The sequence below is a fragment of the Miniopterus natalensis genome, chromosome 9 (genome assembly GCF_054644295.1).
Source record: "Miniopterus natalensis isolate mMinNat1 chromosome 9, mMinNat1.hap1, whole genome shotgun sequence".
Lineage (NCBI taxonomy): Eukaryota > Metazoa > Chordata > Mammalia > Chiroptera > Miniopteridae > Miniopterus > Miniopterus natalensis.
In genome coordinates, this window is record NC_142089.1 from 53,918,124 (window position 1) to 53,941,476 (window position 23,353).

At 34.6% G+C, this 23,353-nt stretch overlaps 1 protein-coding gene across 1 annotated transcript in view; it reads right to left on the bottom strand.

Moving 5' to 3' along the window:
* COL24A1 (collagen type XXIV alpha 1 chain) overlaps window positions 1–23,353 on the bottom strand; it is a 251,664-nt gene that overhangs the window by 172,690 nt on the left and 55,621 nt on the right. The window contains exons 10-14 of the mRNA XM_087820561.1: window positions 19,715–19,759; window positions 16,480–16,533; window positions 15,266–15,310; window positions 8,174–8,227; window positions 7,480–7,524 (exon numbers count right to left, since the gene is read on the bottom strand). Of these exons, the coding sequence (XP_087676687.1) occupies window positions 7,480–7,524; window positions 8,174–8,227; window positions 15,266–15,310; window positions 16,480–16,533; window positions 19,715–19,759 (243 nt within the window). The remainder of the gene's footprint in view (window positions 1–7,479; window positions 7,525–8,173; window positions 8,228–15,265; window positions 15,311–16,479; window positions 16,534–19,714; window positions 19,760–23,353) is intronic.

The window sequence follows — 23,353 nt, forward strand, 5'->3', positions numbered from 1 at the left end:
TCTCTTAATAAATGAAGAAGCAGTCTAAACAAGTAGCTGTATTGCTGAAAACACCCTTGAGGACTCACTCAGGATTGCCTACAGGATGTATCGCTCCCTGGGACTGATTAGCGCCCATCCTCACCCAGAAGGAAGAGCTGTTCTCCAGTTCATCTTCCCACAAAACTCTGATTTCTCTCCAATACCCCCTCCAGGAGAGGAAGAAGGGAGAGGAGAGAGAACTGTGATTAGTTCTGCACTTACCACAAAATCTGTACTTTCTAGAGCCAGCATAAAATGAATAAAATATTAATTTCAACTTCCTCTTCTTCTGGTCATTCAATATGTATCATAAATATTAGCTCCTCAACTTGTATTTGCTCCTAAGACAATTAGTTGAACTGAATAATACCTACTTTGAAAAGTTTTATGTATTATTTCTCCTCTCACTTTATTACCCATTAAACATTTCATTTCATTTTTAATTTCCTATTCCAGATAGAGATCATTTGTTTTATTATTTTTATCTTCTTTACATACTGACCATTGTGCCATCTATTTTTGAAATAATTTCTATTAAATCTAGACATATTTTATTGTTTTATGAAGCATAATACAGTTAATGCCACAAAAAATCATTAAATTTGGGTATATATTGAGCATATATTTCCTTTTGAAGAACATTAAGCCAATGTTTTATATTATTGAAAATGTCATTGCTTTTTTTTTTTTTTTTTTTTAATAAATCTATACTGATTTCAGAGAGAGGAAGGGAGAGGGGGAGAGAGAGACAGAAACATCAATGATGAGAGAGTCATCAATCGGCTGCCTCTTGCACGCCCCCTACTGGGGATCGAGCCCACAACCCGGGCATGTGCCCTGACTGGAAATCGAACCACGATCTCTTGGATCCTAGGTCACTGCTCAACAGCTGAGCCACGCCTGGCAGGGCATCATTGCTTATTCACTGTTTATTCAGTTGTTATTTCAATTTTGGTAACAACATGCATGGTATTTTGTTTTTTAATACAAGCGAGGTTCTGTATTCCTTTAATAATGAAACTTAATTGTTTGCAGCCATATATCTTCATTGGCAAAAAATGACCAGCCTGTAAGTGAACCACCTTCAAGGCAGATCCCCCAGCCCCAGTCAAGCCTTCGGATGACTGTAAGTTCTGCCCAAAATCTTGACTGTAACCTCATGAGGAACCCTAAACTTGACCCATCCAAATAAGCTACTCCCAAATTCCCAACCCACAGAAATGTTGAGAAAGAATATATATTTACTGCTGTTTTAAACCACTAACAGAGTATTCTGTTATATGGCAATAGATTACTAACACATAGTAACAAGAGTGGATGTCTAGGGTTACTATGCCAATGCTGAGTGCTGGATCCTGAGGGACAGTGGTACTCATGGTTTTCTTAAATACATTTATTTGTTTGTGATATTCAGGGCCCTCAAAAGTGCAGAGCCCAGATCAAATTTCTCTTTGTCTGGGTCTAACTATGGTACTGTTATCAAACATGGTAGTTCTCAAACACTAAGAACAAAAGAAGTATTCCAGACTTCGCATGCCTGAATATATGTGGTGTTAATATTTTAGAACACACACAGATACTACACTCAGTTGTATAACTAAATATCTTGAAAGAGTGGAAAATTTATTGCTTAAGGAGTCTAGTAAAAGGATTATTTTCCCAGTTTGTAGAAATTAGAAAAATACTGCATATAAAATATTTAGAGAAATATGAGGAGCAAAATAACCATAAAACACTAATGACTACATTTGTAAAATTTAAAAAAAAAGCAATGCAAACTTTTTTTGTTAAAAACTACAGTTAACTATGAGCATATTTTGCACTTTCTAAAGAACAAAGATTTAGGAACAACATAGTCAATCTAAGTAGAGATAAATAAAAACCATCATAAAAGGCATATACACTATGTAGGCATTACTCTGTAATGATCCAGTTTCTGCCCCCTTGTTTTCCTCACAGGTAGGACAATTCTAGGGTCAACCATGTCCTGATAGTTGGGAGTAATTTGAAACTTAGGTAGGAGTTTAAGGAGGTCGAGCCCAATTCTCAGAGGCTTAGCATCAAGTCAGGTTTACTGTTAACCTAGCTATGATTTGGACCTCAGTTCGGAGTCAGGTCCCTGCCTTGTTCTTAAAAGTTGGTTACAACCCAAGCCAACCCTCACCGCCATATCCACTCACATTCTCACATTCCTGATTTTGATAACCTCCAAGGTTCTCTGAGTTTTCCCTTAATGTATCTGCCCTGAAAATAACTGCCTGGTGGAATTTCCACTTGTTGGTGTCATATCTCTATGAAAACTAGCTCTGCCCAGACCTTCTGCAAATATATAGCTACAACTAACTATACCCAGTAAAGTAGAATCCAGGAAATACATTTTTCCTGAAAGAGGCAGAATTATTTAAAAATTAATGAGCTTTTCATAATGCTCTAGCAACAGTAGTACTTTATAATAGAATTAATTGCAACTTTTTCCTAGGCAAAAAACACACACACACACTGTCTCCAAAGTTTCCATAAAATGTATGTATATGAAATACTACTGTGCAATTCAAATTTAAGATGGTCTTGAGCTAAAGATAGAAACTAATAACAGATGTCTAACAGAAGGATTTTATATCCTGAAATTCTAACACTGGAGTTAGAAGCCAAAATACAGTTTACTTTAAATAGAGTCTTGTAAAAGAAAGATGTATAAGAAAAGAAGAGGAGGCACTCCTTTCTATAATTAGAAAAGTAAACACCTCTCAAGTTGGACTGTTACATGCCTTAAGGGTGTTATTTTCTCCACTATTGTAAGGCTCTGATATTTTGATTTTCATAGGAAGAAAACTGAGTAAACTTTTTCTATTTGTCAAACTTCAAATGTAATATGATTTTTTATAATCTATTCCTATCAGGTCTGAAAAACTCCTTAGAATACCTCTATATTTTTTCTGTTACAAAATATTTATTTTAACTTTATTTTTATTGTTGACACTATTACAGATGCCCCCATTTCCCAACCCTTTGCCCACCCCCTTCCCTCCAGAGGGAAAGAAAAAAACCCCTATATTTTGACAACAGTTTGAGAGTTGTTGAGAGTAAAACTCCCAATCTCCAATTTCATATTTATCTTCAATCCGGGCAAGTCAGTTCTGGCGTAAGTATTTTAGGTCTGTGGAACCATATAAATATGCATAGCCAATTTAGTACAAAAAACTGCTGATTAAATCAATCTGGGGGCCCCGTGAAATGCTTTCTTTCAAAGCAACTGTAGAATTTCCTGACTGTGGCACTACATAATGGAGTTTGAAAACTTTGCATTAAAAAGGAAGCTACTTGGAATTATGTAACTAATATAAAATCTGAGGTTAACAAATACATATGAATCCTCTTTCCATGCTTCCCTGTTTTTTAAAAATAGCATTCTTCTTTTTTATTATAAATCAGTGGATGGTTTCATGCTTTTAAAGAATCTGACTCATATTAGATACGTTCCAAGAAACTTCTCAAATAAAGACAGTACAACATGTAAAATAGAATAGTAGTTCTATGGTGTTTAAAGAGTCCTGATCAGCCCTGGCTGGTGTGGCTCAGTTGGTTGGATAGTCATCCATATACCGAAAGGTCTCAGGTTTGAGTCACAGTCAGGGGCACATGGGAGGCAACCGATTGATATTTCACTCCCCTATCAATGTTTCTCTCTCTCTTTCCCTCACCCTTCTTCTCTCGCTAAAATCAATTAAAAAAAAAAAAAAAGCATGTACTCAGGTGATAATTAAAAAAAAAAAAGGAGCCCTGACCAATAAGGATTGTCTACTGCCCTAGATCTCTGGAGGAGGGGAGAGAGTGAAAAGAGAAGAATTAACGGTCTCTTGGGCTTCCCCATCTTCAAAGGCTGGCCTTACTGAATGCATCTAGAACCCCATGCCTTTCCTCCAGCAACAACCAGCAATAAGCATTTTGATCCATTGTGATGTGTAGGGAGTGTAGGAGGGAAGGAGAGGAAGAAATAAGAACGATGTCTTATATCCAAAAGCATGAGTACACAATATTGACTAATATGTAACTGACTACATGTGCTCTTTAAAAATAATTGTAGTGATTAGTAAATACTTTATAATAAGACCTTGAAATAAATAGCTTATAATACAAAGCAAGGAAAAAACTTCTCAAATGCCAACAATCTAAGATGAAGGAACAAATGAATTTGCTAATATAACTACTTTTATATACTCTTTCATCCTAAAATAAACCAAATTCCTAACAAAACCAGTTTTCCTACTTTTCCTGGTTGAAAACAAAAACAGATTTTGTTACAAATATCAACTCAATTCCTAAACACTGAATAAGCAGAATGTTTTATTTTGGGGAAAAAAGAGCTTTCTGGGAAGTAAGATTTAATGTAAAACAACTTTTAACACAAACATTAAATTAAAAAATACCAGTATGTGGCTAAATAATAAATAACTCTTGAATAACCAAAATAATATGTTATTTTTAATGTGTCCATTTTCAATAGCATTCATATGATATTTATATTGCCTAGGACAAGATATCTCTTACTTGTGAACCTATAATTTTATTTTAAAAAATACAGACATCACTAAGGAAGTTGGCTCACAACAACTTAATTCCATGCTTAGTGTTTACTCAGGGAAATAGTGATCATTTGGCCAGCTGTATGAGTATATGATTTATAGTAACATCTTTCTAAACTTAAGCTTAGCAATATTACTAACTCGTTGGACAGTTATAAATAGGATTTTCACCACTCTTCTATGATTCTGTATTATATACACATATGACATGTCAATATATATACATTTAAATATTTTGTAAACTATTCATATAAAACATAGATCTATTCATATAAAACATGCACAGGTTAGAAACCAACTCAGTAATCCAAAGAAGCTCATCCTGATTAATATTTAGGAATACCTAAAAACCTGGACTTCAAAGTTTTCTATGCCTATTACTTTCACTATTTTGACAGAGTGTTTCATATCACACATAATACAGAAAGGGAAGTGATTTATTTTATCAGTTTCTGGCCTTAATTTCAGAGGCTTTAAAAAGTTAAGTATACAATGCTACATAAAATTTAGAGTTATCTAGAAAGAGCTACTGTTGTTCTACAAATTACATAAAAATAATTACTTAAAACTGAATCATACCATTCTATGTTCGTAAGACTGAATACTTCTAGCTACCTAAAATTTGAGGAAAGGAGCTCATTTGAAACACAGAAAAACTAATTTGGTTAATTAAAAGTGAGCGATAATTGTAATAAAAAATACATCTTTTAATAATATTCATAGTAATGGTAATAAATTAAATAACATGGGGTCCATAGAGCAGTAGTACCCTAATGAAGCTTCAGCCCACACTCCTAAATAGCTCTGAAACAGCAGAAAACTGGAAGGAAGTAGCATCTTTGACATATGTATAGCCAAAAGTTTCTTAGATACAGTTACTTTCAGATTTTGGCATTTCTAGGTTACTGTAATATTCTTTCAGATGCACAGGTTTCTGTGATCTTCTTTATGGAGGCCTAGTGTCCTTTAGTTTGGCTTCTGTATTTGCATATCGACTTCATATACAACACAAATAGTGTACATGATTTAATAGATTACCAAGAGAAAATGGCCGTATTTGAATTCCACACAACTAACATTTTCCACATCATAGAGTGCACATGTCATCAAAAGATATTTTCCTGCCCGGCTGGGAAAGGCTCAGTGGTTGAGCATAGATCTAGGATCCAGGAGATTGAGGTTCGATTCCCAGTCTGGGCACATGACCAGGTTTCAGTCTTGATCCCCAGTCGGGGGCGTGCAGGAGGCAGCCCATCAATGACGACTCTCTCATCGCTGATGTTTCTATCTCTCCCTCCCCGTCCTCCTCCCCCTCCCTCTCCCTCCCTCTCTCTGAAATCAATAAAGATATCTTTTTTAAAAAAGATATTTTCCTTTTACCATTATTTAAACAGCAATGAGAACATTCTTCTCATGGGATTTTAATCACCTAAATTGAAATACAAGTATCCCATGATGCATAATACCCATGTTAATCTGTTTGCCCTTACTTAATGTCAAAGTGATCTGAAGATGATTTACTTAAAATAAACAGAACATAAGGGAGCACTTACACATAGGATAATATCTGGAAGAGTCTGTGAGGTCAGCCTTGGCATAATTTGCCTTGTGGCTGTAACTGTATCTTATTCAAAGTACAGCGATTTCCTCATAAACATGGCTAAGTCATTTCGTGGCAAAGACAAGAAAAAATACATATACTATACATGACATATTACTGAACCATACAAACTTTCTATTATAAACACTATTTAGGAAAAATAGAATACATGTGTTTTTCAAGTGTAATTTTTCTAAGGATCTAAATCTATTACAAAAGCATACATTTTTAAATAAATAAAACTTTACCAATTCTGTAATGTAAAGAAGAGTGTAATGAAACAAAGAACCCAGTAGTCATTCCATTCATTATCTTCCCACAGTTTTTCTTGAACTCCCCTTTTGAAATAAATACCATGTGTTAGATAATTTTATAATTCCCCATGGAGTAAGAAAACCAGAAGTTATCTATAAATTTCCATAAACAATTTTATAGTTCATTGTGGGTAGGAAATCAGATATTACCTATACATTGCCAAGATAAAGTTAATATTTATATAAGACCAGCCACATTAATAAATAAAGTTGGTGGCTACTAAAATGATATATTACAATGTCTGGAAAAGTTCACTTTCATTGATTTTTTTTTTTAACCTGAAAATGTAAGAAGTTGTAGCAAACTAGTTTCTCAGCTAACATCTGAAGCAGGCATGTAAAAAACATGTCCAAACCATGAGGTGTGTAGTGCTATCATTAGGGTTTTGTTTGCTTGTTTGTTTTTTAATCCTCACCCAAGGACATTTTTCCACTGCTTTTACAGAGAGGGAGTGGAAGGGGCGGAGAGAGAGAAAGAGGGAGAGAGAGAGAGAGAAAAACATCAATGTGAGAGAGACACATCGATTGGTTGCCTCCCACATGCGCCAGGGATCAAGCCTGCAACCGAGGTATGTGCCCTCGGCCAGAACTGAACCGGGGATCCTTCAGTCATGGGCCGACACTCTAACCACTGAGCCAAACTGGCTAGGGCATAGGTTTTAAATCGTTCATGTATTTTCTGTGACATTTTAGTCCCTTGTCTAGGGGAAAAAGGTCTCCTCCACTGGTACATTAAATGGGTTAGAAGTGTTAAATCTTAAATTATTTTTAAATCTAAATTGTCCTTTACATTCTCAGGTAGTATTTGCTAGACTGTTAAAGTGGCAAAAATTAAATTCTGTTGAATGACATAGATTACGGACAGCAACCACATTCATATTTTAATAGATGAGCAATAAATATGCACATAATTAGATTATCTTGCTCTAAACTGAACCTCAGGACACAAGAATCCAACTACCTGTCTTCCCTTAAGACCCTTCTTTCCACGAATCCCAGGAACACCCTAGAATATTAAAAAAAATCAAAAGTAAATATTTGTTGAATAAATGATTGAGCTAGAAATTTTTTCTCAAACGTCAATTAATGAAATATGCCAAAGAGAGAAATAAATGTACATTGCATTATAAAATACAAGACCTGTCAATAGTTTATACTAAAATTAAAGATTAATGAATTACAAAATAAAATTTTCATAATTAGGTATTTTGACATTTCAATTTGTGGTTCTTTTATTAATCCTCATGTTTTTCATTGACTCCAGAAACGTGGATCAATTGCCTTCCGAGTGCACCTCGACAGGGAACTGAACCCAAAACCTGGGTATGTGCCCTGGACAGGAATCGAACCTACGACGCTTCAGTGCACAGGATGGCACTCTAACCAACTAAGCCACACCAGCCAGGGCTCAATTTGTGTTTTTGAAAAATTGAATTAAAAATAGCTAGCCATATATATTTGCATCACCTTGCTTTCTCAAGACAAAATTTGGTAAAATTCAAGAGAAACTAATTATATTTCCAGTAGGTGATTTTTCTTAAAGCTGCCTTGCTTCACTCAGTAAGATCACCTGCTTGACATGAATTTATGACCCCTGCTGTATAGTATCATATGTATATCACTTTAGAAATAACATTTGAAGAAAATGTACTTACTCTTTCTCCTTCAGGTCCCAGTAGTCCTGCTTCTCCAGGAGAACCAATGAAACCCTTAAAGCAAGCAAATAATCTTTATATTACTTCATTTGAACATTAACCCTGTAAGTAATTCCAAATAAAGAGATACTTAAAATTTCTTCACAGCAATGTGAAATTATACAGCTTAACAGTATGAGTAACTTTCCCTCACCTTATTGCTTTTCCTCCAGAAGTTACAGATCAATCTTTCCATTAAAGGAAAAAAGTAGGGAACATAACTTAAGACATAGTGGCTAATAAAAATCAACAAGATCAAATTCTTTTCTTTATTAAATTTTATAGAGGTCAGAAAATATATGTCTATATTCAACTAAAATTTAAGCAGGATGGAGGTATCGAAAGATTATAACAAGTACAAAAAAGAAGTACAGAGGAGGAAGAGATTCATTCCAATGTGGGAGGAGGGCAAGGCAATCAAAGGAGGTTTCAAAGGAGACTGGACTGGAAATGGGCTACAGAGTAGGTAAAATCTCGATAAGCAGAGGACAGAGAAAGAACACTCCAAGCAGAACAATTATAATGAGCAGAGATATAATAGAGAGAACTCAGGGAGTGTTTTTAAAATGGTAACTGACAGAATTTTATGTGCAAGATGCTTTGGATAAGGGCAAAGACCCACTGTGCCCTGACGAAGATTCCAATTGGTCTGAGAAACAAGGAGTACATATAAATAATTATGCACGGTACTTTGTCTTAACATACTTTAGTTATATCTCACGTTGGCAAATAACCTGTTTCATCAATTTAATAGATAAAGCATATAGTAGTTAAGAGACCAATTAAGGAGAACGTTAAATTTCAGGCTAAGATTTTTAGACTTTATAGTTTAGACAATTGGAAATGATTGACTTTGGGGGGTATGGTAATCCCCTGATATCAAGTTGTTTTTCCAAAATATTAATCTGTTCACAAGATACAGAATACTTCCAAGGCAGGAAGCACTGACTGTAGGAAAAGCTGTTAGAAGGATCTTTCAATGGTCCAAATTTGAAGGAATATCAGTGTGGATCAGTGATTCACAAAACATTATTTTAGTGCCCACTGTGTGTCAGGGACAGGGATTATAAAGATGAATAAGAAAATCAGTGCCCTCAAGAAGTTCATCGTTTATTAGGAATGAAGGTCATACAGAGAAATATTTGTAATATCATTTGAAAATTGTGATGTGATTACATGATATGTGATGTGATAAATGTAATATGCAATGGGACTTTGGAGGTAGAACGACCAACTTTGTCCAGAGGTAAGATTCAGTAAAGCTTTGTAGAGGAGGCAACATTTGAGCTGAGTCTCGAACGCATTCAAGGTAGGGCTAGTAATGTACCAACATTCAATCAACAGGAATGAAATGACATCAAATTTTCATTAAACTGTAAATGGTTCTATGTGATTGGCAGGCAAGAGGTGGAGTTAAAAAGGGTAGCAGTGGCCACATCGTAAAAAGACATACATAATGATGGAAGTTTGGAATTTATACTGTGGGCTTTTTAAAAAATTAGACATAGTTTTGATATAATCAAATTTGCAATTTATAAAATTCACTAGGATTACAGTGGGTCAGCAGGCCTTTGTACATGTCTCCAAGGATTAAGGCAAAGATAATTCTAAGGTTTACAGCTAGACTGATAGAAACAGGAAAACAAACAAATAGGAAAGGTGAGTTTGGTAGAAAGAGGATGAGTTTCATTAGTCATTTTGAGTCTGTGGTGATGATGAAGCATTCAAATAGAATTATCTTGGCAGGGAATTGAAAATGTGAGACTCAGAAAACTCATAGAGAGATATAAGATTTGAAGGCCAAGTGAGAAAGCCTTAAGAATAGACTAGAGTGCTGAGAAAAAAACAAACAAACAAAAAATTATCACTGAACCAGAGAGAAAGGTTGGAAATGGAGATGGGAAAAGAAGAATGATTTTATGAATACAGAGTAAAGCCAAGGTACCAAAAAAATGGAAGGAGAGATACAGGAGGCCATTTTCACTAAATTCTAAATAAGGGCTCCTTATTTGAATCAGAGAATGGTTGACTTTTCAGAGTAAATTCTTCCATAATAATACACATTAAGAAAGAAGTCAGGTTTTAAAAATGCAAATGTTATTTGTACAAAATAGCAGCCTTATCCACAAAAGTCAAAAGGCAACACAAATGTTCAACAGATGACTAGATAAACAAAACGTGGTATACTCATATGATGAAATATTATTCAGCCTTAAAAAGGAAAGGAAATTCTGGCATATGCTACAATATGCATTAACTTTGAAGAAAATCATGCTAAATGAAATAAACCAATCATGAAAGGATAGATAATGTATGATTCCACTTAAACGAAGTACATAGAGTAGTCAAATTCATAGAGGAGAACAGTTGCCAGGGTCTTGGGGAGAGGGAGAGCGGCGAGTTATTGTTTAATGGGTTTGTAGTTTCAGTTTGGGAGGATGACGAAGTTGTGGAGATGGACGGTGGTGATGGCTGCCCAAACAATGCATGTTCATTTAATGCCTCCTGCTATGAACTCAATGTTTGTGTCTCCTCAAAATTCATATGTTGAAGTCTAATCCCCAATACGGTGGTATTTGAAGGTGGGGACTTTGGAAGGTAATTAGGTCATAAGGGTAGAGCCCTCAGGAATGGGATTAGTGCCTTTATAAGATTTGAGAGAGATGATTGCTCTCTTGGCCATGTGAGCATAAAGAGAGAAGGTGGCAGTCTACAAGCCATGAAGTGGGCCCTCACCAGACCCCAGATCTACTGGCACCTTGATCTTGCACTCCGCAGACTGCAGAACAGTGAGATATAAACCTTTATTGTTCAAGTTATCTAGTCTGTGATATTTTTATTATAGCAGCCTGAACTAAGACACCACTAAACTGTACACTTAAAATTGGTTAATATGGCAAATTTTATGCTATACAGGGGTGGGAAAAAGTAGGTTTGTGAGTACACGAAACAGAGTTTATTCTTGTGTTATTAATTATTGTATTATTTTCCATACAATTCATCATGAACCTACTTCTGTCCATCTTTGTGTATATTTTATCACACATTTTAAAAGTAAATGTCTCAGGAGTGATTTCTCAGTAGCCTAGACTAAGAACCTTGTGAGGGATTTATTCTGAATGTGAAACCTATTTAGCTGTTGCCATAGTAAGAGGAGTACTTTCCTTTGACAAGGAAAAACACCTTTAAAAGTCCCTATGTTCTACAGATTTTTTGAACAAGCAAAAAATAAAAGAATAGAATTAGCTTCCGTCTACTTAACTTTAATAGTGAAACATCTATACTTTGTTTGCTTCAATGCCAAGCATCTAGAGGATGAGGAAGGTTTCTTCTAAAATGAAGCATCCGAAAGTACTTCTGATTCCAAACATTTAGGATTGTGATGACAAGTTGATGTATGTTCAGAATCATTAGCTACAGATGGTTTTAGGTTTTAAAACAGTTAACTTTTGTTTTTATATAACTGGACTTTTGCTTATAAATAAAAGAAACAGATGCCCTAATGGGTGTACACATATCAGTGAGAACCCAGAAGGTGAAAAGTCAGACATCTACTCAACATAGCCTACGTAGAGTACAGCACAACATCTGACAATAAAGATTTTAAAGGGAACAATGCTGTGAGTAATTAGGTGTTTCATAAAGGTTTCTTAATAAATGTTATGCGGATTCTAACAGAAATAAAATGTAAGGAGCACCCACCAAAGAAATCACACAAGATTGTAGTCATTCTCAAAACACCACAACTAAGCTAGAGTTTAAGTGGGTAATGAAACAAATAACAAAAAATAGTAACAACACATATGCTTTTGCTTTTTGGACTGAAGGTTGTACAGCCAGTTAGAGACAATTTTGTGTCACCAGGGCCACTGAAACATCAGAAGTGGTCCTACACATGTCTACTTTTATGAGGCAGCTAACATATTACTAGTCAAACAAATGTCAAATGAGGGTTACAAATGATGGTCTGTTTTAAACATTTACATTTGAAAATTAATTATCTTAACATCAATTAATACAATCAAATAACAGTATCAGTCGAAAGATAATGTATCACATGACTTATCAAAATATTAATTTGAAGTTCATTGCATGTGGTGTAGTCCAGTAACAGGACACAAATTAAAAAAACATTCTGTAATTTTGTCAGTGTGTTTTTGTGATTTTTGTCTTTTTAACCACATTTGGTTTTAATATCAAAAATCTACATTTGCTACCTTTTGTGAATGTAGAACCTAGAGAAATGGCCTTCCTGATTCCTCCTGCTTGCCGAAAAGAAAATGAAAAAATTAAATCAATCAGAAAAGATTAGATTTGTATTATTTTAAAAAAATCCTTTTATGAAGCTGGCCATCAAAACTTAGAAGTACAACTTAAAAAGGGTTACAACCTAGACAATACTTTTCAATACAAATTGGGTGGGGGAAGCAACAACAAAAGGATGTATAATATAGTGCAAAAATGACATAATGTAAATAAACTGATGAACAAAACAGATCCAGAGACATGGAAGCATGCAACAGACTAATGAATCTTAGAGGGAAGGCTAGGTGTCGGGAGAGGGAGGGGGAGAGATTAACTAAAGAATTTATGTGCATATATACACAGCCTTGGACACATAGTGCAGTGAAGACCTGGGGAGGGGGTGGGAGTGGGGAGAAGGGGGTCGGTGGAGGAAAGAAAGGGGACATCTGTAATACTTTCAACAATAAAGATAAAGTTTTTTAAAATTACATTAAGAACTTAAAAGAGTTATAGGAATCGCTGAAGCAGGTTGAGAAAAAGCAGTAAGAGAAAACTGCAGTGCCAAACAGCATGTCTTGGCGTTATTAGATCATGCACAGAAGAAACTCCCAAGTTCAATAATGATAATAATAATAATAATAATCTACATAGAAAATGCATGCTATGTACTAGGTACTATGCTTTCAGAATATTAAGCTCAGGTAGTTCTCATAACTACCTGAAAGGTAAGTTTCAGAATCAAAATTTAATAAGATTAGAAAAAAGTGAAGCACAGAAGGGCTGAGTGATAACCTAAAGTCACAAATTTAGGGAATGAGGAGTTAAGGGAAAAAGAAGTAGACCTGTCTAATTCCAAAGCCCATGTTCTTGCCCTCTAACCTCTTCTTGCTTCCTGAAGTCAAGTGAACATGTGCTTTTGGTGCAGCTTCCAATACAAAATACATGTCCTTGGGTTGTGCATATATGCATATAAATTCTTTGGTTACTCTCTCTCCCTCCACCCCTCTGACATTCGTCAGTCTGACCCATGCTTTCATGTCATTGAATCTATTCTGTTCATCAGTTTATTAAGTTCTCTAGATTCCATACATAAGTGAGATCATGTGATGTTTGTCTTTCTCTGCCTGGCTTATTTTACTTAGCATAATATTCTCCAGGTCCATCCACACTGTCCCAAAGGGTATGAGATCTTTCTTCTTTATAGCTGCATAGTATTCCATGGTGTAAATGTGCCACAGCTTTTTTATCCACTCATCTACTGATGGGCACTTGGGCTGTTTCCAAATCTTAGCTATTGTAAACTATGCTGCTATGGACATAGGGGTGCATATATTCTTTCTGATTAGTGTTTCAGGATTCTTAGGATACATTCCTAGAAGTGGGATCACTGGGTCAAAACACAGAGAGGGACTGGGGAGGATGATGGGATGGGGTGGAACGGGGCATTGGGGAGAAAAAGGGACATCTGTAACATTTTAGACAAACAAACAAACAAAAAGAATTCTATCGACAGCCCACACTGCTCAGAAAACTCACATACCACTCTTTGGTGACACGGATGAGATCCTATTAAGAAATAAGAGACCCAAATAGAAGCATGCAGCTACAAATAAATTTCTAAGTAATTCTGGCAAGCAATTATAATTAAACGGTCTGCTTTGAGGAACACTGGAGTGTTCAACAGCCACCAACTTGCTTTCTGGAAATCACATGTAGGGGAGAAATTCCATGGCATTTTCAAATAAACAAGAACCTTAAACTTAAACAAACAAACAAACAAAAAATCAAAATACATGACTTCACTTTCCCCCATTATGTTGTCACTTAATGCAGTGCTCGAGAAAGCACGGATACATGGAAGGAGTACAGAGCTAAGGTGAGAAGACTTTGGTTCTAGTTCTGGCCAGCTATGACTTTGCCAAATCATATACATTCTTTAGTTTACTATTTTCTAATATATAAAATGAAGATAATATAACTGTTTGCCTACTTGAAAATAAAATAAGAAAATATATATGAAAGTATTTGAAAATGTTTAAGAATTTAAAAAATTTAAAGCATCATTACAGCACACAGTCTTTAAATACAGCACGCATTTCTTATTTCAAAAAAGTAATTGTTTCAAAAAAGTATTTTAGATAATATAAGCAATAAATGTAGATTCCGGAAAATAACTATTAAAATGGAGAATTTTTAAAACAAAAATTTCAGTATACTTTTACTGATATGTCCTAGAACCAACTTTAATTTTAATTTGTAGCACATGATATAATATATCGCAGTAATTTTTTTATTTCCTTAATGACTAAAAGTAGCTAACAATTCCTTTAATGATATGGAAGTGCAGTGGTATGTTCTTGTTATAATAAGCTTACTTCCTTCTTTGCAGATATTTCTCCACTCCAGATTGATTTATATCTTAACATTAACTGAGCCTTCAACTAAGATGGAATTTTTTGCCTCTGCATTTTTTATCATGATTTCTTAGCTCTATATATGTGTATATATAAACAATACTACAAATGTTCATAGAGCACATTCTAACACACCAGACATTTTTCTAGGAGCTAGCAAAATGATATAAAAGAGGTAAGAGCAATCAAAGAATGACCTAAAACCTACTATTATAAGACTACTTTCTGTGGCCTTAGCAGCAAAAATATCAATTTATCAAGTATAATTATTTTCAGGCTAAACTTGCATTACATTCGAAGTTCCTACAAAAGTGTGAAAATGGTAAGTACTTTCTATATTTCATTCTACCTTTATGCAAGCATACTTAACAGAATGATGAAAATGTTCACTTACTCGTACACCTTTAGGGCCTGGATTACCTTCTGGTCCAGCCAAACCCTAGTGTGAACAAAAGACATCATCATCATACTACAGTACTTTGTAAAGAGTTGTTGGTAAATAGGTCAATAAAAAGGAGATATAAAGAGGTATCATTTTCATAATTATAAAACTCAAAACTCTGTATAATTAATGAAGACTATGTATGTTCAAGGAATTTTAGAATTTCAAAACCAAAAGCGTCACTGTATATAATCTATACATAAATATATTTTAGGTATCGAAATAAAGTAGATTAAACTTGTCAGATACAAGAAAATAATTTTTCATTAAATTATTCTCATTGGAAAACTATTATTTTAGAACATTTCTAATTAACTTATCTAAAATATATTCCCATAATTTAAAAAAATAAATACATTTTTAACTTCAGATCAATGTCCATATGTTTGAGTATTAGCAGTATAGTTTATATTTTTCATAACATAAGTCATCACTTGGTGGTAAGACTCTAATATGCAATACCCACCATGTATTTTTAAAGAACTAAAAAAGAAAATTTTGTTAATAGGCTATTTTTGGCAGTTTTATTTCCCTCATTCTTGAGAATAAAAAAGATATTATTAATGTCATTTTCTTATATGTTAAATGAATAATTAATTTCAAGAGTTGGTAATGAATTCATGAAAACCTAGGAAAGAAAATGTGTTCCATTAGTAGTCAACATGAAGTAGAGAAGTAAGAAATTAGAGGGAAATAAATATGAAATTATTAGAATGAGTTTCAAAACAGTATACAAAGATAAAAGTATTAGTGTGGCATATGTAGCACTGCCAACTGTGTCCCAAGTTTTTATAACTGTGTTATTTTAAAAAGGCGTTTATTTTAGTCTTAACTCTTACCATCACTTCATTTTCATCAGTGGAAGGATTGTACAATCAGCAGCAGGACTTTTTAAGATCTTATTAGATCCTTGGGCATTTTAATTTTGAAGGGACAGCACATCAAGCAGGTTTTAAAACCCCACTATCATTTTAAACAATACTTTCCACAGTAAAATTTTTGATGGATTTTTACAGTTTTGATTTTGAAATTATTTTGCTCTGAGTAATTCATTATTTTAAAAAAATAAACCAACTATCATTCAAACATTAACTCTCAAAATCAGAACATACAATGTATTAATAAAGATGAACAAGAAAGGAGAAGTATAAATATAGTTACCTCACCTGCCTGCCAGGGTAACCAGGTGAACCAATATTACCAGTGAATCCTGGAATTCCCTGAAATAAAAAATAAAGTACAACAAAGTCAAAAGAAGCCCAAGGAAAGAAATTTGATGCATTCATAATACCCAACTTTGGAAAGAATTTTTTTTCCTCATAAAAACACTGACTGAAATCACTTGCTTGAAATAAAAATGATCCCAAATCGCTAAATATAAATAAATAAATAAATAAATAAATAAATAAATAAATAAATAAATAAAACTGTTAGATTAGGGCCCTGAATGAGACGCTGAATATTAAAAATAATAAAATAAATCTAGGTTGGAAAAATCCAGTACTACATAAATAAAAAAGACATTTATTATAGAGAAAGAGTTGGTACATTTCTTAATAACCACTATCTTTTTAATTGAATTCCTTCTTGTCTTAGTCATAGGCAGTAATATCTCAGACATCTCTCATAGCACTATTTTTGCTGATAGATCTCCCTGGGCAAGGGAAACAAAGGAAAAAAATAAACAAATGGGGCTACATCAAACTAAAATGCTTTTGCACAGAAAAGGAACCATCAACAAAATGAAAAGGCAACTCATCTTAACTATCTGAGCATAAGCCCCACTAGACTAACTGGGGCAGTGAACTTCAAAACCAACCCTTCAACTTTCCTAGTATAAAGTTATTCCACAAGTCAGATTAAGTAGATGGATATTAAGTGGTGAATATGTGCATAGTGACATAGTTCGATCTAAAAATTCACATAGTAACTTTGGAGAGGAAACTCATTTTGAATTGATAACTATTTTTTATTTAAAACAAGGTTTGCTCAAGGGAGGCTGATATATGGAGACTCAAAGGCATAAAAAAAACATGCTTCAGAGCTGTGTGGAAAAGTAAGAAGAAATATCTCCATTTGTTTTTACTTTCACTGATATATCATTCATTCATTTATTCACTCATTTATTTATTCATCTGTTTATTCAGAGTTTATGCCTACTAAATGATTCTTGCAGCAAGGAAATGCCAGAAGAATGTGTGTTGAGCTGCCTTGACCTCAAATGGCGACAGCAAGGTAAATTTCATAGATTCCTTATTATGTAAAATTCATTTCCTGCTTCCTGTTTGTAAAAGAGACCATGAAAGACACTAGCTCTTTGCCCATCTGCTCTGAAATAGAAGAGCATTACCTCCATTTTAAGTATGGAAACACTATAAAACTCCTAAAGCTAAAAAAATCTAGACAAAAGACCAAATAAAGAATCATACTTGAAAGGATTCACCCTCTCATTCTATTAGACATGTAGGCCCCTAATATATCTTTCTTTTCACTTTTCTAAGAATCCATTTCTCAATTTTATTCTGTCTCATTTCGCTCCCTCCTCTGGCCCTTCCTTCCCCTGCTCCAACAATTACTTTACCAAGCACTTTTTAATATGCCAATTACTATACCAAGTACTTTACATCTACTTTACATCTATGAGATAGATACTATTTTCTCCATTCTACATATATAAAAAACATACAGGGAAGCTGCCACGATAAGTGGTGTTTGAAAAATAAAATGAAATAATAAAATAAAATAATAAAATAAAATAATAAAAAATAAAAATAAAATAATAAAATAAAATAAAAATAATGTGAAATCTGAGAAAAAAAGGTGGGGTAACTGCAACCATTCCTAGTGATACTGACATTACATTAGTTAACATAGGGAAATATCCAAATAATGATTATACTACTACAAATTGTAGTTAACAAGTAGTATGGTTTGGCAACTAATAAAAACTCCATTAAATGACAGCTCTTATTACTGGAGCTTGCGCAGATGATATAAATACTTTTCCAAATGTTTGCTGACAAGTGTACAGATATTTACAGATTTTCCATAAGTGACTGCCTCCCAGAAAATTAGTTATGCACCTCTTAATGACCACAGCATTTTTACAGTTAAAATACAAAATGATTTTAGTGTTCCTCACAGTTATCAAATTTTGCCTTTTTTTCTGGAAATAATTAGAATAGAAAGAATTGACTCCAAAATACATTTTCTAACCTTTAAACCTGATTTTAGACTCTTCTAAAAATCATGACACCTGCAGAACAATAGCATATATACTAACAGAACTAGGTTATGAAGCAGGTGTGAGAGAACGGGCCAGTACTGACACAAGATCGCTTTTTCATTTTCTTGTGAGGTATTAGGTTCTCTCCACTGAGATCCACACATCTCTGCCAAAGCAGTATTCTAGAGATTTTTCCCCTCCACATTCCCGCCCATCCCTGTGATTTTTACCTGCAAAAGTTCAAGGGATCTTCAGTAATTGTTTAATCTCCAGGAAGCTGAAATTGCACCTGCTATGCTCTGTTTGCCATGTCTAGTAACTAGTAATCTTGAAAAATTGTGCCTCGGGGGCTGCACAGAGTGCACTGTCTCACTTAACGCAAATGAAATTAGAAAACTGCCTTTACTTCATTTATATCTTTCCCTCAAGTGACTGTGCCCCTCACATTTCTTTCTTGAGCTCCCTTTAGGGCTTCTCAAGCTCTGTGCTCCATCTCCAATAATAGTATCTATAACTTTCTTTAGTTTCTAATCTCCTACCCTTGTCACTGCTCTACTGTTGAAAATGAGAGAGAGGACTTTTTTTCCTATGACACAATGATGTAATATTTTCTGGTGGGAGAGAGAAGGAATAACATAATTAAAAACTACACAATGTAGTTCCACAACTATTTTGACTTTAAATATGTAGGTATGTGTATAATGGACAGCAGCACATGTGCCATCCTAATTTGAATTATTAAAATTTATTTGCATCCCTCATGCAAGGATCGGGAACTAATAGCTATGGATTGGCTTTAGTGAAGAGGCAAGGCCCTGAAATTGTACAAAATAAATCAGGTGTGTGCGTGTGAGCATAGGTGTGTGCATGTCCATGTTTAAGTGTATCTTCTGAGAAAAGGGTTTATAGCTTTCGTGAGCTTCTCAAAGGGGGCCTATGAACCACAAAAGTTTAAGAACTGCTGCTCTGGAACATATACTGAAAGTCAGATTGGAATATGAAGGAAAAAAACAAAACTATAATAGATAATCAATTAAAAGTCTGTCCTGTACTAAACAGAGGGAAAATAATTAGAAAATCGAAATAGTAAATGGGAAAAACAATCTCTCAATGAAGTGTCCCAGTGGGTGTGTTTTTCACTGGAGAAGATGCAGTTTTATAAAGAAAGTACTTACTTGTTCACCTCGGAGTCCTGGGAGGCCTGGATGTCCTTTGAGACCCTGCAAAGGGAAAGTTGAAAACATGCTATGAAAAGTAAATCCATGTAAACCAAATAACTAAACACAGGTTCTAGGCTGTCTTGTATCCCAACTTATGGTTTTCCTCATCAATATAAATGTAATTCTTACTAATTTATTTCTTAACAAATTTAATCTTTTAAATAAGTTTAATTTTTATTAAATAAATTCTTATTAATACTCTTAAAAACTTTGAGTATTATTTGAATAATTTGTTATTATTAACTAAAGTGGTAGCAAAGTATAGAATAAACAGCAGCATCTTCTTATAAAAGGCTGGTGTCTAGCAATGGATCTGCCAAATTTTGCTAAAGCTTTTCAAAAGTTGGTTTTAGTTCATTAATACTAAAACAAAACACCCTAAGACATTGTCTGTTTGTAATTATTGAAAAACTGGACGACATCCATGCAGTTTATCTAATTCAAATCATTGTCGTAACACTCCATGAATGAGCTAAGACAAATGAAAGAGCCTGTTCACAAGTTCATCAAAAGGGGTTTTGTAAAACTGTGTAAGAAATTAGTAACAAATGTTATATGTCAATTATACCTCAATTAAAAAAAAAAGAAATTAGTAAAAAAATTTCCAAATAATAGAACCAAAATCAAATATTAATTTCTATCATTAACACCCAAAGATATTAGATAATATCCTTTAAGGACAGGAAGAAAGAAGTAAACACATATTTGGGGCTTATTTGTATAGCTCTAATCAACAATCACTAAATCAGCCTACACCTACTAGATTTTGGTGTATATAAAAGAACAGGATAAAGTTCCTTTTTTAAAGACCCTCATAGGATTTTAGGCGAACTATAATTCAAAAACCTGAAATAAATTATAGTTTAAAAGTATCAAAAACTTCAAATTAATATACTGCAAACTGAAGATAAATTTTTGAGGTTTCAGATATAAAGTAATGGAATAGATAGAGTTATTCAGGATTAATCATTGGGGGTTTATCAACCTGAATTAATGAATTAGAGAAGGAAATGATGTTTTGGTTAGACAATGGGGAAATGAGAAGAGGTGCCAATTTGTAAAGTAAGAAAATGATTTAAGCAGCTTTTGAGATGTTAAACTTAACTGTAAAATGTTTAAGCAGAGCGGTCTCTTAGGAACTAGAGAGAAGACTGGAAAAAGAAAACAAATTTAAAGACAAAGACTTTTGTGTTCTCTATAAGTTATATGTAAGCATATCTTAACAGGGAAGTAACAGAATTAAAGAAGAGAAGAGAGGAAAAGGCCTGTCTCCCAGGAGTTCAGTTCTTTTTGATTAGTCCATTAGAAAGAGGTCAGAGAAGTAGCAATGAGACAGGATAAAGGTGGGGAGGAAGGAAGGAACAAAGGAACTTAATGGAGCTAATAAATGCCAGACTTTGTGCCAACTACTTCCAAATACCTCAGATAATTCTATGGCAAATCTGTGAAGTAGGTATTTTTTCCATTTCTACCGATAAGAAAACTGAGTTCTGAGAAATTAAATGACTTGGCCAGCCATGATGGTAAGGTCGAATCTTGCTGTTTGATAGATTTATCAACAATTGAGTAACCTGCCCTACTATTTACTTTATATGCTATAGTTGTCTGAATGCAGGCTGTCCTCATTCTCATCAATATGTTCAAGCATTATAGATCAGAAGACATATCAGCAAAAGCAGCAAAAGTGATACAGTGAGCAGTGAGACAGACATGAGCAGAGTAGGACCGATAGGCCAGGTATAGAATCAAAAGGGTAGAAAGCCCAGGTGCCTAGCAACTAGCAAAACTGAGGAAATAAGTATTGTAGGGTGGGACCTTGCTCCCAGAGTGACCTTTCCTCCTCCAGCATATTGTTGATCATGTAGTTTAGATCCCTGACCTTTCATATCACTGGTCATGTCATTCAGACCCTCTCTTGCCATTCCCTCTCCTGGCATGTCGCTAGTCATGTGGTAGATCCCCTTAGAATAGGACCAAGGGAGCTGGAGAATAGCTTCATACGACTCCCGTACAAGCCCTTGCATGACCACTCCCTTAAGCATTAAGCCCTCAGGACAATGAGGTTCTGGTTCACATCAAATAATCTTAAAAGCAAAGTCTCAGATCTGTTGACTACAGAGACAAAGTTTCGGTCAAACTAGAGATAACATTTAGGCCTCAATTGTGTTTCAGCTTCAGGCCCAGAAAAACAACAAAACCAGATGAAGTAACACCATGGTGACATTAGGACCATATGCAATGACTAACAACCCCCTATCCTAGCACTGACCAATCTGTAAAGACCACAACACTGAAAGGACACACCTGGAAAGCTGATGAATATTCTATTGAGATCCTCCCCTAAAATCTCTGCCTTTGGAAAACAGATAAAACCCCCTAAGATGAAGGACCCAGTGTTTTTTCTCTCTCTGGCTTGTTCTTGAGATTTCTCTCACCTTTACCCCTCTCTTTCCCCAGGTGTGTTTTCTTTGCCTTTCTTTCTCCTAAGCTCCAAGAGCCCTTCTTTTGCCTCTGTAACTTGTATCCTGAGTTCACACAACCCAGCTGGCTCACTTCTACTTCTGTGACTTTCTAAATAAACTTTTTCCTATATTTGAGTTCTTGCTCTGAATTCTTTCTTAGCCAAACTCAAGGATCGAGGTCTAACATCTGGTGCTGTTCACCATTAACAAAAGGAGTTGTATTTCATGAATCATGGTATTATTAAAGCTACACATTTACCAACAGCATCTAATATACTCAAGGTTTTAACTGAATTTTGCTCTAAGTTTGTACATTTTTTAAGATAACTAAAGATCACCCTAATTACAAAATGAGACATACTATTCTGAGTTGTCCAAATGTTATACAAGATTCGACAAATAAAAATACCCCCAAAGCTAAGCTGTTTTCACTTTTTATAACACTAAATAAGAAATGTCCTCAGACAGTGGTGGTAGCTCCCTGGGATGAGAAAGCATCTCTAGGAGGGTGGGAGGTAAAAGCTCCTGGGAGTGCGTGAGGAAGACAAGGAATGAGGAGCCGGGATGAGAGGCATAAAGGTGACGAACTCTCTGCCATAAGCCTATTTCCTTTTCCTTATTTCTTAAATGTGTTTATTTATTTACTTACTTAGTTTTATTTCCATGAGTCTAGCCAAATGCTTCTCTTTCTTTGGCTACCATCTGATTTTTGACCAGTTTCTTCCCTCCCTAGGCCCTGGTGAAATAGAGCACAGTGGTCGTACAAGTCCTTACCAAGCTTACTTTCCCAGAAGCACTTTATACTAGTGAACTAGACATGTCAATCATGTTATCTTATGTACAGTTCTTTAAAGGAATTCTTCCTCATCTAGAGACTCCAAGGGCACAGGCCCAAACAGTCATGATCTTTTTCTTCATGGGCTCATCCTACTCCACCTCAGCCATAAGAGATGGCACTTGATCAAAGGGAGGCCAATACAAAGTCTGGCCAGTAGCCTATAAGGTCACTTGAAATGAAGAATCTTATCTAAATAGGGATAAGTTGGGCAAGTCAAATTCTCTTTTTTGAAATTTAACTTTTAAAAAAGAAAGAGGGAAGGAAAGAAGAGAGGGAGGGAGGAAAATTGATTGA